We start from the raw sequence: 18531 nt of genomic DNA on the forward strand, positions 1-18531 counted from the left end.
ACTAAGACTTGCAAGGAGACTTTTTGGTTAGGCCATATGTGATATACCTTGGTATTTTTCATGTGGTCCCTACATTGCATTCAAATTCTATGAGTGCTATCCAATTAGCCAAGAATCTAGTCTTCCATGCGAAGACAAAACACATTGATATGCCTTATCACTTCATTAGAGAGTTCATTTAGGACAAGTCTATAAGCCTTGTTAAGATGTCAACTAACAAAAATCCTATATATCTGCTCACGAAAAGTCTCTCAACGGAACGTTTTGCATTCCTTAGGAAATTGATGGGCATTGGATGAGATGAAGTCTTTCCTTGTCGTATTGTACTTATGTACATTTATACTTTTACTTTTTTCTTGTTTTCTCCTCACACTCTAGGGGCACGTTTGCCTTAAGTGGGAGGTTGTTGGGGGATAAAGGCACCCATGCCTAGTCGCCTGTGTATTACTACACTGACAATACCCAGACACATGTACAGTGCAAGTAGCCAGTGCCCATCACTATCACTTCACTCTTTATTCTTTCAGTGACATTTTAATAAATAGAAAGCCGATCACACATTATAATTGTTGGAGTTCCCACATCTTGTATGTCTCTCTCTTGCTCTTTCTCCTTCCACCATACTCTTACTTTCATTTGCATGCTTCCACTCCAAACTCCCATCACCTCTTTCTTTCTCATACAATATAATGTGCACAAAGTATAGATAAGATATAATATAAAAGAAAGCGGTCTACTAAGTCAAAAAATATATAACTGACTATACTCATCGATTGGTGCTATAACTATACTAGCTACATGTAGGTGTTACAAACCAAATATAATAAGTGATAAGTCAATGGCTATGTAAGGATCATAATGACCACCAATGGACTAAGTGTAGACTTGTGGGTCCATCTAACTAGACAATCAATCATGAATGTTTGCACATGTTGAGATGGCCATCTCAACAACCAAGTAGTGCCCTTCCAAACTTATCTAAATCACTTCAACATTTCCATTGGACCTTGAGGCTATAGCCCCCAACTGTGGATGGCTTCATTGGTCTTGCAGATCCAACATCCATATGCCTCCTCCTTTTGATCTTGTGGAACCACATAACCTCTTAAATCTTATTATTAATTCACATGCAAAATCATAAAGCAGACATATCGAAGCAAGCATGATAATCTTTTCAAATCAATAAATAATCTTAACTAAAGCAATACTTTTAACTCAAAAAGCATGTGCAGAGAAGAGAGGAGAAGCTTGAAGGATTTTGGCGAAGCTTACATGCATGAGTGGAAAGCGAGGGGAGAAGTTTGGTAGACTCCAATAGAGCTTCTGCATAATTATATAAGAGAAAGAAAAAGCTAAGAGATATCTTTTCTCTAGCTTGTCCTACACCTTCAAAGTAGTCTCTCCTTCAAGAGAGTTGTATCTCTGTGTAATACACTCCTCTTCTTTATATATTACTTGGGAGAGTGGGGAGGGGGATTTGCTTTTAGTATTCGTAGGCAAAAAGAAAAAATAGGCATATTCCATAAGGTTGCATGGATATTGATGACTAAAAAGAATATGCCCAAGTATTTTTTGTCTAAGTATATTATGCACAAAACTGAAGAATGTCTTATAGATAAGAAGCTTGTAACTAGAAGGACATCTACAAGATATTAAAAAGGCCTTCTTGATGTAGACTTTCCTCTTAGAGTTCTTAGAGTTGATTTTGAATGTCACGGATGGTTGATCCCAAAGCTTAGGGTTTCTCTACTTATAATCATGCATTACTCTCATGAATTTCTTAAATTTCTCTTGAATATTTTGTATATGGTGATGAAGTTCGATCACCCTATCCATCATAATTAGACAAGATTAAGTATGGTCTTACTGAATTATGAGGGGGACAAAAACTTGGCAACAACAAGGATTATCGCCTCACAACTTATAAGAAAATAACTTGAAGAAGAAGAAAATTTTATTTTTTAATTACAAAAGGATGAAGAAAAACAAATTATTTCTTAATACAAGACAAGGCCTCAATACAAGCCTAGATCAAAGACAAGAGAAGAACTAAATATACATAGCTTGAATTAGAACTAGAGAGGACTTACCTTGCAAGAACCTCATAATTGGTGTTGGTAGAAGTGAAGTCGTCGAAGACACATATTTATACTAGAGTTGAGGAGTTTAAGGAGAAGCTTCTAAATGAGGATATCATTTGTGACATGATTGTTGCTCACACAAGTGATGACATAAGCAATGCTGATATAAGCACTAATGCAAGCATGCTTCTAGCACCTTCCAAAGATTCTTAGAACCTCCTTAAAATCTTCTAGAACTTTCTTGAAGTTTCAAAAGATACTAAGCTTCTTTGTCTCCATGACACTAATCTTCATATCCAACATGCTGATATGGCCATCTTTCACACTCCTCCTTTAAATTTTGTATATGATGGTTCTAACCTTGTTCCTACATGTGATGTGACATCATGTGAATGGTGCTAACCTTGTTCCTGCATGTGATGCAACAAAGATTGAATATGTCATGCCTAGGCATTACATTCTAATCATGTGAATGGTTCTTATGTTGGTAAGTATTGCTCTAGCCAACACATTGCTTTGAATCTCTCTCACAACCAATGTAATGATATGTTACACATTGTTTCAAATATCTCTTAAAACCGATGTAATGGTATGTTGAAGCCATTTAGGTTTATAGATATTATATCATAATACATAATTAGCAAGTATCTCCTTACCAAAATCGCTCTTTGTTTTCAACAATGAAAATTTAGTATCTTGGATATGTTCTTTCGATCCTAACTACAATTCAGCTATGCATAGTAGCAAGAAAACAAATTAATACATGTGTTATTTATTTCCATGGGGGAAGGATTTGAACAACAAAAAACTTTCATAATGCATCCCTATTGCTTTTGCAAATTCTTATTTGATAGCAACATGCCATTCTTAGTCCAACAATCAAAACACATTTAATTGAAGGATATCTCTATTTTATGGGTTTCATCATGCTTGTATTAACTTTGCTAAGTTGATTCTGCCTCAATTTCCATGAATAGTTACCGAATTCAGCTTCTTTCATGAATGTGGAGGCTAGTAAAATTATATTTCCTTGAATTCCATTTATAATGTATGGCCATACTCCTTTCAAGGCCAATCCCTATCACCCCTCCATAGAAAGAAAACAAATTAATAAATGTGTTATTTATTTCCATGGGGGAAGGGTTTGAACAACAAAAAACTTTCATAATGCATCCCTATTGCTTTTGCAGATTCTTATTTGATAGCAACATGCCATTCTTAGTCCAACAATCGAAACACATTTAATTGAAGGATGTTTTTATTTTATGGGTTTCATCATGCTTGTATTGACTTTGCTAAGTTGATTCTCCTCAATTTCCATGAATAGTTACCAAATTCAGCTTCTTTCATGAATGTAGAGGCTAGTAAAATTATATTTCCTTGAATGCCATTTATAATGTATGGCCATAGTCCTTTCAAGGCCAATATTATTGCCAAATCCCTATCACCGCTCCCCCACACACCTATGTGGATCTCAACATTGACTCTCAAGAGGATGAGATCGTTTTTGATAGCTAGGTCTAGTACTCTATCATCATCTATTCATGCTCCTTTATACCTTATCAACTTCATGAGATACAATTTTCTAGGATGGGACCATGGCATAAGTACTCCAGAGATGCATTTAGCTACTATCCCATTGACTATCCTCACATTAGTGCATGTATCAGAGGTCAATCATCCTCCCTTCGAAAATGCTTTGCAAACATGCCCATCCACCAACTCCCCACACCTATCTTCCCCCCTTCTAATTGTGTGGAGGAAGATACATCAACTCAAATAAAACCCCTCGCACAATATCATGGACACATGACAAGGAAGAAGGGCAATGATGATAACAATAAGTAGCCAAACAAGGCCATTTTTGGGCACTACCCATTGTTTTGGAAACGGTAGCACAATCAATTTGCTACATTGTAAGAAATGCTACAATGTAAACTGCATGTCTAATTATTTGTCTCAGAAGATAAAGATACCATAAGAGCAATGGATGTATATCATTTGTGCTAAAAATGGTATAGTAGTTTGATAGAAGATAGCATATAAAAAATTCAAACGCATGTCTCTATGTTAGAGAAATAGCCAACTAGGACCGATACGTTCTGTCCAAAAATGACAACTATGGATAATGACACCGGTTGAGAAAATCATGGAGGATAAGTTCAACCACAATAACTTCGATAAGGGCAAGTGTGACCTTATGGATATGTTGTTTAAATAAAAATATGACCAACCTGATAGCATATGTCCTGAACACAAATAATGGTACATAAATCATCCTATTCATACATGTATTCGATATCATGTTTTGATAAATTTTGGTGCAGGCCTTCTTGCAAGATCAACACGAGGATCACCCTAAATCAATAACTAGTAGAGACATCGAAGGCATGTCAAGGCTTTGAGAAAACACAAAACGGCTTGGGGGTAGAGAGAGCCTCAACAATCACACACATACATGATTTGGGCTTAAATGAAGCAATGCAAGGCTTCGCTAGACTGATGAAGCTTGTAGAAATATCAAAAGGAGCATCATCATGATGCCATGATGGATGCTCAAGATTGTCGACACAAGCAAATGGTGGACTTAGAGCATAACAAGTTAGAGATGTCATTGAAGTTTGATGATGGTGGCTAGCTTAGGGCTACGGCTTTGTAAATGATGGCTTAAAAAATGTAGCCATCCATGATCCATATATCTTGTAATGAAGCTCTTTTTGGGCTACTATGCTATTATTCTGCGTTTACCACTTGTTATGTTTCTAGAATTTGGAATATCAAAATTCCCACCCTTTTCATTACATTTTCATTGCTTTGTCTAATGCAAGAATTATCATTTCAATGCTTACTGTTGCAACTTTTAGTATGAACACAATTTCAAGTGTGTTAAACATTAATTTTTCCATACTAGCCATGTTTAAAGAAACTGTTAAAAGACAATCATAAGATTAAAGCAATGAGCTTTCATATTTTCAAACCAAGTGCTAGAGAATCACTAACTGATACAACATCATATATATTGAAGATGTTCATCAAAATACCACATGTATATGTGCTCCATAATGTCATCTTGGATTGGATACTTGCTCTACTCAAAGCATTGAATGATAAATACAATCAACCATCCGCAAAGGGATTGTACACACAAGAGGATCATTTATATCAATAGGGATATCGTCTACTTGCATGGGCTTGTACGACACATCTATCAGAAGATTGTGCATTATAACCATAAGCACTTATCAAAAGTGGAAGGAAATCAACATTAGGAAACAATGATCTGACCTCTAATATATCCCACGCCCTTCAATCGTCCCAAGGCTCACTCGACAATAATGCAAGTGGAGGATTGAAGAAAGTTGTAATGAGCAATGCAAGGCCAATCCAACACTGCACAAGGAAATGGTGTCATCAACCATGGCAGCACTAAAAGTCTCCATCACCAACTATGGATTATGGAATAACAAGTCCCAAATAGTCAAAGTGGCTCCCTTGAAAGGAGCTAATGCCCCTAATATAGAGGGGGCAAAGAGGTTAGAATCCAAAGTTTTGTAGAACATGATTCTCATTTGGGGAGCCTAACCATCCAAGATTGAAATCTAAGAATTTCATTTGTGGATCACATATGCCTTAGATGATCATATTATAGTTAAAGCATCAATCAAATTGAGTGTCATTCTCATTTGGGGGTAGAACCATGTTTATATTTGTACAATCAATTGTACCACAACAATTGGATGTGCCATGAATTGATTGAAAGTTGTATTTTACCTCTACAAGCTCGTAAAATACAAGCTCATTTTTCAAGCAATGAATAAACAAAGGGCCATACTACATAATAACTTCAATGAACTCCTGTGAAAATTCATTTGTTTGTGGAACGGCCACATCCAAAAGTGTTGGATACATGTGCATGTGTATTCCTTGAGGTAAGCCACATGACCACAATGACAACTTTCTTGTCCACATTGAAAATGCATCTTTACATGTTATAGTGGTGTGGAAATGTTCCCTTATTGCAAATCTGCATGAAGTTCATAAAGGGATGTGAAAGGGTGACACAAAAGCCTAAATACCTTCCTCTTAAAGCTTGTCATCCTCTCAAATGTAGAAGACAAAGTGATTCCACCAATGAATGTATGATTTATGCACCATTGTGGAACCCATCCACTATAGTTTCTTTTGATCTTGGCTACCTTTGAAGACAAACAACTGTATCCCAAAACACATTCAATATTGGAAGAATGAATTGCGATCTAAGGCCATCTTCCTCCTCTTACCATTGTTGCAATGTTGATTGTGAAAATGATCCATGTAGGGTTACCCACAATGCGACATTTTTAATGTTAATGGACCAAATTATGAGCAAGAGACATTGTAGGAATGACCTAGTGTGATCTCTTCAATGTCAAACCTAGTGTATTTTCTCAAACGTGCTACTCTAGTTTCTAAGATGAAAAGGCCAATGCAGCAAAAGACAATCCATTGTCTACAAAAACCAATCATATTAGTTTTAGAATCCAAAGAAGACGTATGCTCAATGGACAAAAATTTCCAAAAATTGAAAGACAATTGCAAATGATAATGTTTTTGTGTCCTTTTGTATAGATGAGTATGATAAATGAAGAATATTTTTATTAAATGCATGACCTTCACAACTCCTTTAAGTGCTTTACAACATTTAATGCTGCACAATAATCTATTGGGTGGTATGATCCAATCAGAAATTGGAAAACTTGCAAGATTGAAAGTGCTCATTTTGAATGGAAACATGCAACAAGGTACTACCTCTACCACTAGAATTATTTAATTCCTCCAACTTGCAACTCTGGATGTCCATAACAAAAGGTTGTTTAGAACTATCCCTACATAAATTAAAAGCTAGATTCTCCAAATCTCAATAAACTTGCAAGGTGTATTGCTTCTTAATGTGCTCAATTGAGCGACATTCTTGGGCAGTGAATCCAATTTATTGGGGCAAACAAACTATCCTTGATTAGGACAATAACATGTTGGACAACATTTTCCCACAAGAGATCCAATTATCTTGTTCACTACAATAACATGTTGGACAAGGTCTTACCATACGAGATTGGATCTCTGTCTCGACTTTCATATTTAGATTTATTAGAAAACAAATGGATTGAAACCATTTCTTTTTATGTTTGTGGTTCTTTGAAACCATTTCTTATGTTTGTGGTCTTTTGACTCTAAGATTACCTTAATGTATCAAAGAGTCGTATATTTGGAGAAATTGCATGCTAGATGCTAAGAAACTACCAAATGGACATCTAGAGAAAATGAATCAGTCTATGGGAGTGTCTTAGTTGGGTGTGATGTAATACCTCCAGCAATCATCAATCATGATGAATACATGCTACCATTAGGCATCACAACAGGCTGAAAGTCACCTTGCATAATGAGTTCAAGATATAAATGTTAAAAAATGCGAGTTAACTGAAAAAATAATGTGGTGCAACATCACAAAAGAGCATCGAATGAACCAACCTTCTATGTGCTTGCCCTACTTATGAACGATGAAGTGTGTTCCAAGGAGTGTTTGGTTTCCCTACTTATCACAGCCATTTAGATTTGAGAAATCCCTATTTTTTTCCCCCAATCTTGGTTATCCAAGTGTTTCAAATTGGTGAAGCCGGCCACTTAAAATGGCTAACATGACAGAGATACAAAACGCCTTCCCCCACCCCCAAGTAATAAGATGTGTTTGCACCATAGTACTGCAGCTGACCCTTGTGTGACCGAGCGCTAACAAAGCAATGCTGAATTGTTACAACAAACAATCTACAGTGACTCAATGTTCACGAAAAACCGAGGTTTAATGTAAAGTGAATTGCAGAATTTCTAACAAAACTTTCAAAATTGAAAGAAGATTCAAAACCTCAAAAACTCTTAAATTAAAAGTTTATAGTTTAAAAAATAGCACATAAATGTAATTTAATTCAAAAATCTCTGCAAAAATTTGAGCTAGAGGTTTTTGAATCTGCCACCAAAAATATTTTTAGTGAACACTGCCTCAGACTCTTCTACACCTGACACTGACGGTAAAGAGGACCCACCACTTTTCATACCTACTTTGTGGACCAGTCATAGTTTTTCAAAGATGCAAAAGGCTAGATTCAAGATACAAGACAAGCAGGCCATTTATCCAGATTCCAGAGCCACAGGTGACAGGACTCTGTGCTGGGCCCACACACGATGCCTCACAATTTTCGTGCTATCTGTCCAAAGTTTTTCAAGATGCAAGGCAAGCATGAGTCGGGACCCGGAGTCTCTGCAGTCCAGAATCCAGATGTCAGGACTCTGATCTATATCTCCAATATTGTTCTTTACGGTCGCAAGCACCTTTACCTCCAGCCTCCAGCACTAAGGCGCGCAGTGCTCACTCAACATCCTGTTCCCATCACATTACTAGCGCACACAAACCAAACAGTACATCCCAACCTGGCTTCCAGTACTCTGCCTAGGTACACGAGCTGAGATCACTCTACTATTTTCAGCTAAAAACCGAGCCATCTCTTGCTTTGTTGTCCATACACAGACTGCCCGAGCTAGGTGAGCTAAAACAGACTATTTTCAGCTCAAAGCTGCTAGGAGCAATTGTCTTGCTTCCAGGAAACTATTTACATAGCACATATAGAGAGAGTTAAGCAACTATTAACTCGGGTTACAGATATGCAAAAGGTTTGTGCATATAGTACATATAGAAGAGTCAAAGCATCTATTAACTCTCGTTATAGATCTGCAAAAGGTTGCATATATACACAAACACCACAACTATGTGCTAGTTTACTTTGTGACAGTTGTGTGGTGCGCTCAAACACATCAAACCCTTAGTAGTAGTCTTTTATCTTCCAATTAAACCACTCCCCAAGGACTTAAGTTGCTAGTGCTCTCCCGTGCTAGGCTCCTCCCCAGATCCACTTGAAACGTGGATCCATAAGCCTGGCCCTGTCCGTCCACCCTTGGCACTGCCTTAACCTCCTTCAAGGGATGCTCGAAACTTCTGAGTCCGTCATCGCTTGAAAAATAGCAACCTGTTTGAATACAAACATCTACCACAGTTCATCTAAAGCTCTATCAGAAAATAGTAAATTAGTGACAGATTTATTGCAGTTTGCTTTGATACCTTGGGGAAAGGGTGCAAACGATTTTCCACATGCTTCCTTGATGAGTTTTTCATCGTCAGAGAAGGCAACTGATTCATCAGATAAGATTCCCCAGAAAAAAGGAACCTTGCCAAAGGAATCCTGCAGAACAGAACTAATTAGACAATGTAAACAAGCTAAGTTGCCAAAACATTAAAACCTTTCTATGTTACTAAGATGGTACCAACTAATTCCAGTAGGCGTGCATAAGACAATAATCGAAGAACGTGTGTGAAGGGTGAACTGGCCACACAGACTGTTCATTCATCTGTGATTGAACAGTGCGCATGAAGGGCTCCACACATCAGTAAGCGTACCACCAAAATTCTGGTGGCTGCTTGAACGTGAAGAGCGCAGGCCACACAAACGTAACCACACAAGGCTAAATTAAAAATCTAATGCTTTGGGGTTGTTTTCAGGCTTGGACAGAGCTGCCGAGAGACAAAATGCTGGAGTGATGGAGTACAATGAAAGAAATGGAATTAGGGAGGAACTACTCTCGTTGTTCGGGTACAGTTCTTACAATATGGACCTGAGGTCCAGACAGGCGCAATTCAATTGAATGCCAAAATTTTAGCCTTTTAACCACACTAGAAGGTAATTTGCGAAACGCTAACCTCAGATCTCTATAATTGGTTTACACAACTGACTTTGAGATAAAAAGTTGTACTTGAACGTGCCTACTAAGAATGAAGGAAAACGAGAGGCTAATTCTGAGGAACGTACTGCAGCAACGAAGGTTTTCCGAGTCTGCTTGTCGTAGAGGATGAATGCAAAGTGGCCTCTCAGATCGCCCACCACCTGGTCCGGAGGGTATGGAGCGCGGTCTCTCAAGGCTCTGTAGGCCTCTATGACAAGAACCGCTTCATTCACTGACTTCGACAGACCGTACTGCTGCCTCAAAAGGGGAAGATTCTCCAAAGCACCCTCGAAGATGCAAAATATGTCGTCAAGAGCAGCAAATGTCCTGCACAACCAGCAGAAGCACTTATAATCCAGACATGGAGCAACATAAAATTCTCGGAAAACGGAAACATGTGCAAAGAATTTCTTCGCATATCGAACCCGGAAATTTTATCTCAGGAGCCCTGTTAAGATACAGAAATAAAGATCATACACTGTCCAGCATATCTCAGGAAAAATTCCGTGGAGAAACTTCTCCAAGGTGTGCCGTTCGAATATAGCCAGTATAGATCAATGCAGAGTGAATATCCTGATTCTTTCTTGTAGTAAAAGGGAGAAAGTCCTAATTATCGTGCAGGCGTCACCACTTGCTCAAGCAGGAAATGCTTCATACTCCCAAAAAGAATTCGTGTTAAAAGGTATCTGCACATTTCCTAGGAGAACTAATCTTGGCAAATAAAGCAGGAAATGTTTCAAAACCCCTAACGTCCAAAGAACTTGGCTGCTTCTTTGGCCTGAGAAAGATAGAAAAAGTCTGCAAACCTTGGTGTCAAGAGCGCTTGCCGCTCATGCGTGAAGGCCATGGAGGAACCATCGCTGAACTTGAGACAGACCGCTTGTCCCTGCCCGGACTGGAACCTCGCGACTAGATCGTCGCTGCCGCACTGAGCTCCAGCACAGCCGGAGGCGAGAGCTTCAGGCCCGCGGGCGACGCTCTTGTGAATGGCAGCCAGCATCTTGAAGTCGGTGCCAAAGGTGCAAAGGAAACCCCCTCCTCTTTCTTTCGTAAAGAGAATGTATATTAGTCAGAACAGAAGAACAGAATTACAGAAATCTCTCTCTCTCTCTCTCTCTCTCTCTCTCTCTCTCTCTCTCTCTCTCTCAGAATGATTAGCTTATGTTTGTACCGACGCTTTTGCAAAGCTTTCGAGTTGCGGGCTATGGAGATCAGTTCTTATGTGTGCTACCGAAGCTTTAGCAGAAAAAACTTCTGTAGCTGTCTCCGGCCGTGACGAGAGAAAGCGATCTAGCAAAAAAAAAAGCCTGAAGGCAAACGCTTCTGAAGCCTCCGGTTATGGCGATTGTTAAGGATTTTTTTAGTCTTCCTCGGAGTGACCCGTGAAGCGAGAAGGAAGACGGACGAAGGCAAAAGCTATGGCAATGGCGTCACTGATGATAACTGAGAGTATCTTGAGAAACGACACGACAAGCTTATAGGCGCCATGCATAAACCAGAGAAAAGACGACGATGACGTGGCGTACCCGGGTCCCGATTTCTCCTCCCCACCTCGCCTACCACGTGTCGCCACGTAACTCGTTCTTCGAAAAACGGCAAGCCGCCACGTGTCTCCACATCAGCCGTCCCTAGCAAATGTCTACAGGAATGGGCTATTATAATTATAACTAGGCGCTTCGTGCCTAGACTCAGCCCGGCGCTTGGGGTGGGCGCGATTTTTGCGGGCAGGGCGGGTGCTGGACGCGTGGCACCCGCCCCCACGTTCTCTTTTTTTCTTGTGGGCGAGGTGGGGGGCTGCCACGTGGCACCCGCCCCCCACCTTTCGTTAACTAATAGTAAAGATGGGCGGGTAGGTAGGGGCCCTCAATATTTTATATGGCCACCAAGGTTTTTTTAGAAGGACCTTTCATTTGTAGGGATTAGAGCTTCAAATTGCTTAGAAATGCCAATGGGGTCGTGCCCTAGCCGTGTTTGGGTGTAGGTTGAGTTACATGGGTGCATGAGCTCAAACCCTGTGCACCACATCCCCAAATGCATAATAAGATATCTATCCACTTCTATATTGTTTAGAAATCTAGACGTACCATGCATAATATCAATGCAATGTGGCAAAGAACATCTTTTATAACATGCACACTCTCAATACAATATGGCAGAGAACATCTTTTAACAAGTACATGTCCTTTAACAAATGCGATGATAGAGAATATATTTTATACCATGCAGAGTATCAATGCAATATGGTAGAGAACATCTTTTAACAACACATGTCCTTTGACAAATGCAATGACACCCATCAAATTTAGGCCCTCTTTGTCTAAAGGTGTCAGCTAGTGCTCACAAAGAACAAAGGTTTCATTTTAAGCAAATCAATTTCACAACCTAAATTTGACGTGATGCTTAATATTTAATACCAAGTGAATAAATCAAGTACTTTTTGTTTATCTTGCTATCTAGATACTCCATTTATCTCAAATAAGCCTTTTGCTATCTAGATGTTTAGGTATGTTATACATAATATCAATGAACAATGACAAATAACCTCTTTAAAAAGATGTGTCATTTGACATACTCAAATTTCCTTTACTTGTATTGATGTAGCCAAAAACATGCATGACAACCATGAGACTTTGGCCTTGAAGCAAATTGCTCTTTTTGGAGAAAAAAACTTGAATGTTGAAATTTTGAGAAATAAATGTTTTTTTTTGTTTTAAAATCTAGGGTCTTGTATGATAGAAGAAACCTACAAAATTTAAGAAAAACTTATAAATTAAAAAGGTTAGAAGTTTAGTATGGCTTCAAAAAATGTTTTTCATGAACACAAAATCTTACATTCTTTTCATATCATAATAAAGAGGAAGCCAAAGTTAGACAGAAACTATGAACGTCTTATAATTTCGTTGTGTTTCTATTGTTACAATTTTTGGTGTGGTAAGCAATGTTTATGAAAAACCAAGGTTTAGTGCTATGCAAATTATTAAACTTTGATAAAACCATTGAAAATTTTGGTAAGGAGATTCATTTATTATAATGACTAAAACCATTTTAATTAAAGCCCAAGGTTTATTGTCAGGCAAATTGTCATTTCAATTTAGGAACAACCTTGTCATTGTTGAAGCAAGGGTTCTTCAATTCAACAAGTTGAGTCATTTTACTTATAATATGACAAAAGACCTTTAAAATTTTACACGACACATTGAACATAAGTTGAGCAAGGAGTACATAATACATAGCAAATATGAGAAGAACATAAACTTCTTTAATTCCAAACAAATTAATACAAAGATGGCTCTGTCCACCCATGCGCTTTCATTGTGAAGCTTAGATGATGATCGAGGCATATGATAGGCGAAGAACTTAAGGCTAGATGGAAGAACTTTGACTAGGTGAAAGATAGATTGATGATGGCTTAGGAGGAGTCTTCCTTTTATAGCCTCGTAAAGTAGTTTGGTTGGCCTATCCGACCATATTATAACCTTCCTTCATAGGCCATGGAATATTCTCTTACCGTAACTTCCACACCTTGTAACTTGATGCATCATGTCTTGAGTTGCTACTAGTATAACTACTCTATCTAACCTAAAGCCTAGATCCACAATGGTCATCTTTTTGCCATCCGGTCACATAGACCTCATCTGACATACAAGTCATGAACCCACTAATATTCGGGTTCACACATGGTTGCTCCTCATAATGGGGGCCTTATAACTTGGAGCACCATGGATCATTGGTGACACCTTACGAGGGTATGCCATTGTGCATATCTAACAAAACCTACAAATCTAAGGAAGAACTTGCACATTGTCAAGGTTAAAGATTTTATATCGCCTTTGAAAAGTATATTTCATGAACACAAGAGGTAAGGATATGCTAGTATTGCTAACCAATGGTGATTGTAGAAAAAGTGATCAAACCACTGCACAAGACTATTATGCCAATAACATACACTAATAATTGTGTTTTCGCTATTATAAGTGCCTTCAATTTTGGGGATGCAAAATTATAATCTAATAAATCTATGTAAAATAATGGAAGAATGTTCCAAAGCTAAGTTCAAACCTACATGGCATCTATACAATAATCCCAAAGCTTATTTTATATTTTATATTTTCTTATTAAAAAGCTAAATATTTGCTCTTACGTTCTACGGTGGACTAGCACATATCTATGCTTAGTAAGAGAGTAATATATCTTTAGTAAGCAAGGGGTGAAAATTAATGTGTCGATGGAGTCTCTCTCTCTCTCTCTCTCTCTCTCTCTCTCTCTCTCTCTCTCTCTCTCTCTCTCTCTCTCTCTCTCTCTCTCTCTCTCTCTCTCTCTCTCTCTCTCTCTCTCTCTCTCTCTCTCTCTCTCTCTCTCTCTCTCTCAAAACTACATCATTCCATGTGAAGTGCATCCTTTATTATGCACGAAGCATGCTATTTATTTTAGTTTTATGTGAGAAAAGAGAAGCAACTGCATGACAGCATGGTTACTGCCCCTTAGTCATAAAAAAGCAAAGTGTGTAAAGCATAGCCTCTTTAGCTTTGCAATGAGACCAACTACATAAAGGCATGGTTAGTAGGCCTCGCCTGTGTTGATAGTCATAGTTACCCAAGGACCCTAACATGAATGGGTGCTTGAAATAAGGGTCCAATATTTTAGTTTAAGACATTCAACATTCTCATGGAATTTGAATAGGAAAATTGAATAGTAGGAATGTTAGCCGTTATTCTATTAGTTGGAGAAGAGTTATTTGCAAGCATTGCACTCAAATGCACAAATTGTGTTTTCTTATTTAAAGAAAAACTTGTGTTTGGCATTGACAATGCACAAGCATTGGCAACTCTACCACTTGACTAAGAATCGAAGCTATTACCTTCTTGACAACCACATCCATTGCAACTAATTGAAGTATCACTAGGTTTCTCACTTTCCTATTCACAACAAAATACTTTTCAAACTTATAGTAATAGCCTTTACTTAACCACCCTTTAAGTCACACATTCACATGCAATTTGAATAGATTAAACTGGCTACTAAATAAAGCTAAGTTCTAACTCTTTATTCTAGTAGTTGGAGAAAGAGTTCTTTGAAAGCATTTACTCAAATGCGCAAATTTGTTTTATTTTGAGAGGAACATTCATGTGGCAAATCTTCCTAGCAAAGGCTTGAAACTATGACCTTCTTGACAAGCACATTCACTCTAACCATCTAAAGTATTGCTATGTTTCTCATTTTAATATTCACAAAAAACACTTTTGTAGCTCATTGTAAAGGCCTTCACTTATCTTTCTTTCAAGAGTTTTCCAAACTCTATAAGGCAAGACCTCAGCCCTCTTTGGACATGGATCTCATATCAATATGGATAATAGATGCATGGCCCCTAGCCACTATTATCTTTCCATGATGGGGCAAATGTAACTTCTCAATCTCAATCAAAGAAGGATGATTCTAGCCTTTTGGTACTACTTGTGAGACACAACCATAGTCACAATCAATTGTTTCCTTTCCACTAGTTTTATGTAGCCTTGAGTACATGGACCCTAGCCTCCTTCTTTAGCCCTTAAACATTTAACTAGTGCTTTGTCTTGTCAATTTTCAAGAGACTCAAGGAACATCATCAACATTTCAAGCTCTTCATGGAATATCATCCATGATCGGCTTACTATTACCATGCAAAACATATGCAAGCATAACAACCATCAAATATATATGTTAAGGTTTCCATAGTGTAAGTTTAAGGTAGGGGAACCATGTTCTACACATACACCTTAGTGCTTATTTTGTGAAATCCACACCTTTTACGTGTGCATCTTGATTGGACAGTTATATACCTTGCCTTGGGTCAACACCTATCACATGGGATGTATTTCCTATAGAAATTGAAAAGTATTAATTGAAAGGGAGATCTTTACCTTTTTTAACATATGGAAGGTGTAACTATGTGGAAAATTAGTTCAATGAGTGATCTTTCCCATTCAAACTTTGCAAGTTAAAACTATGTTGAACATATTGATGCTATTGGTTTCTCTTTATTTAATTGTACAAGGAATCATCTAGCATCCACTTTATGCTTCCTAAAGAAATAGTTGTAGAATCATTAGATGGAGAATAAGTTGTGAATCTCCACTCATTAATTATTGTTGTGATTTTTGCATTCTATATGTGAATCTCTCTACTTAGCCATTCAATGAGAGTTAATAGGATGTATATTGATGAGCATGAGACTTTTACTAAGCATGGACCCTCCCTCTTTTTAGAATTGTTGTTGCTTTGTCATGGAAGATAATTTCTTAATGTTTGGGAAATAATAATCTATTGATGAGATGCTAATTCTCTTTCTAACCTCCTAGAGACCAATAATGTCAATGGCATTAAAGAAAACGTATATGCTTTGATGTATATTCTATCTCACATGTCTAACCTCCTAGAGACCAATAATGTCAATGGCATTAAAGAAAATGTGTGTGCTTGAATGTATATTCTATCTCACATGTGGCCTTATAACATTACCAAAGTTTACATTCTTTCATAAATAAGAATAGAAAAAAAAAGAAAAAAAATCCATTCTGGTTAGATTTTTATTTTATGGTGAGGATATGCTAGTAGTTTTAGGTTCTAAGCAATGATGATTGTCAAAAAGGTGATCAAACAAATATGAGAGATGACAAGTTAATTGCAATTTTTGAAAATACTAAAGATCATATATATACATTATCATATGATATATATTGATATGTTTTGGTCTCACTTTATGAGAGCTATAAACTTTACATTTGACAATTGCATTTGAAGCTTCGACACAAATGTGTTGAGCTTTGCCTTTTGTTGCCCTTGTGGAGCTACAATTATACTTCAACATCCTAAATTGAAGACACTTCTAACCCAAAGGTGATGGGTTTCTTAGAATAAAGGTACAATTAAGTCACACACTTCATATGTGATTTAATAGGAAAACCAACATTATGTGAAAGCCTCTAATCAATTAGTTGGAGAAAGTGTAATAAATCTAATACATGCCCGTGTAACCTTAGTTTAGGGGGAAATATTCAAGAGGACTTGAGATGGGTATAAAAGGTGGGAATGGTAAAGGATGATCATCTTTTTGCCATTATTCAATTCTCATATCTAGGATTCCTCTTTTTGGACCTCCTACCATAGCCAAGGGGTGAGTACCTTGCTCCACCATAGCAAGAGGTGGGTATATAGTTGCCATCCACATTTTACACCATTGTATTTCTCGCATATGATAAGCTGAGTGTTAGCTATGGCCACCTTGGTTATGGCTTTTGCAATGTTTCTTGGTTCAAATTGAGTATTTCTTTTTAAGAAGAAACTATATTTCTTAAGAAAGAGTTTTGCAACCACCTAACTTAGAATACAAGAGTGTGTTATTTTTAAAGGGAATATTGTTTTTAGCATTACTAATGCATAGACATTGGCAAAGCTTGAAGCTACGACCTTCTTAACCTCATTCACTCTAATTGCATGAAGTGCTGCAAAGTTTTCACAATCCTATTTATAAAGAATACTCTTACAACCTATAATAAAGCCCTTGAACTTAAATATTTGCACCTTTATTTTGATATTTCTTTATCATACACAATTAAAATGCTTTCAAAATTTAACACTTTAGAGGTTCAATATTTTCCACATTCTATAAGACAAAATATCAAACCTTTGTAGACATGGATCTCATAACAATGTGGATAACATATGCCCCCTAGCCATCACAATCTTTCCATAATCCAAATTTCTTGGCCCTTTATTTTTGGATCTCTATTACAAGGGATAATATGACTCCTACATCTCAATCAACCAAAGATGTAGCCTTTAATGCTTTGTGGCACTCATATAAAGCCAAAATCACTAGTTCTCCTCTCCACTAGATCCTTGAAGCCTCAAATACATGGGCCCTAGCCTCTTTCTTTCGACTTGTAAATGTAATAATGCCTTATCTTGTGAACTTTCAATGGACTTCAAGGAAAATCATTGATATTTCAAGCCCTTTATGGAACATCATCAAGGCTTTAGGTTCCATGCCTTAATGCAAGATAAATGAAAGCATGGCAACCATCAAACACATTTGTCTAGTTTCTAGTATTGTAAGTTTAAGCTAGGGAGGTTGTCTCATATGCATACATCTTCATGCTTATCTTGTGAGATCTATACTTCTTAAGTGTGAAACTTTTGATTAGATCATAAAAAAACCCTTGCATCGGGTAACTCGGGGAAGTTACTATATGTATATCCTCTACATCATGTGTGTTCAAGGCCTATTTATAAATATCCTTATCTATGAATTTTTCCTGAATAAAACATAACCCTTTTCTATTCAATTTGTAAATAACCCCTTTATATTACACCCTTTTATATGTTAAAAAATGTGTAAAAATATTATTTAAAAAATAGCTTATTTTGAACCCACGTGATGCACACATATATTCATAACTTACCTGAGATTGGGTAATACCTAACACACGTGATGAGTTTCTTGTTGAAATGAGAAAGCATTACTAGTGAAAAGTTTTCTTTCTCTTTTGCAATTCTCATAAGATGTAACTATGTGGAATATCTCAAATAAAGCTACAATCTTTCCCATTCAAACTTTGGAAAGTTGAAACTATGCTGAAAGTGTGAACTATTTGATGCACTAACAAGT

At 37.3% G+C, this 18531-nt stretch overlaps 1 protein-coding gene across 1 annotated transcript; it reads right to left on the reverse strand.

Annotated features, from left to right (window-relative positions):
- Positions 1-8805: 8805 nt before the first annotated feature.
- LOC148014114 (stem-specific protein TSJT1-like) lies at positions 8806-11342 on the reverse strand. Its single transcript, XM_087666295.1, has 5 exons — positions 11059-11342; positions 10694-10931; positions 9974-10214; positions 9229-9349; positions 8806-9136 (listed from the first exon to the last, which is right to left on the reverse strand). Exons 2-5 carry the CDS (start codon positions 10885-10887, stop codon positions 8958-8960), a joined length of 735 nt encoding a protein of 244 aa, XP_087522421.1. The 5' UTR covers positions 10888-10931; positions 11059-11342; the 3' UTR covers positions 8806-8957.
- Positions 11343-18531: the final 7189 nt, after the last annotated feature.

This window comes from Lygodium microphyllum, chromosome 25 (assembly GCF_053477565.2).
Source record: "Lygodium microphyllum isolate KBCC chromosome 25, Lygodium_microphyllum_v1.1.10, whole genome shotgun sequence".
NCBI classification, from domain to species: Eukaryota; Viridiplantae; Streptophyta; class Polypodiopsida; order Schizaeales; family Lygodiaceae; genus Lygodium; species Lygodium microphyllum.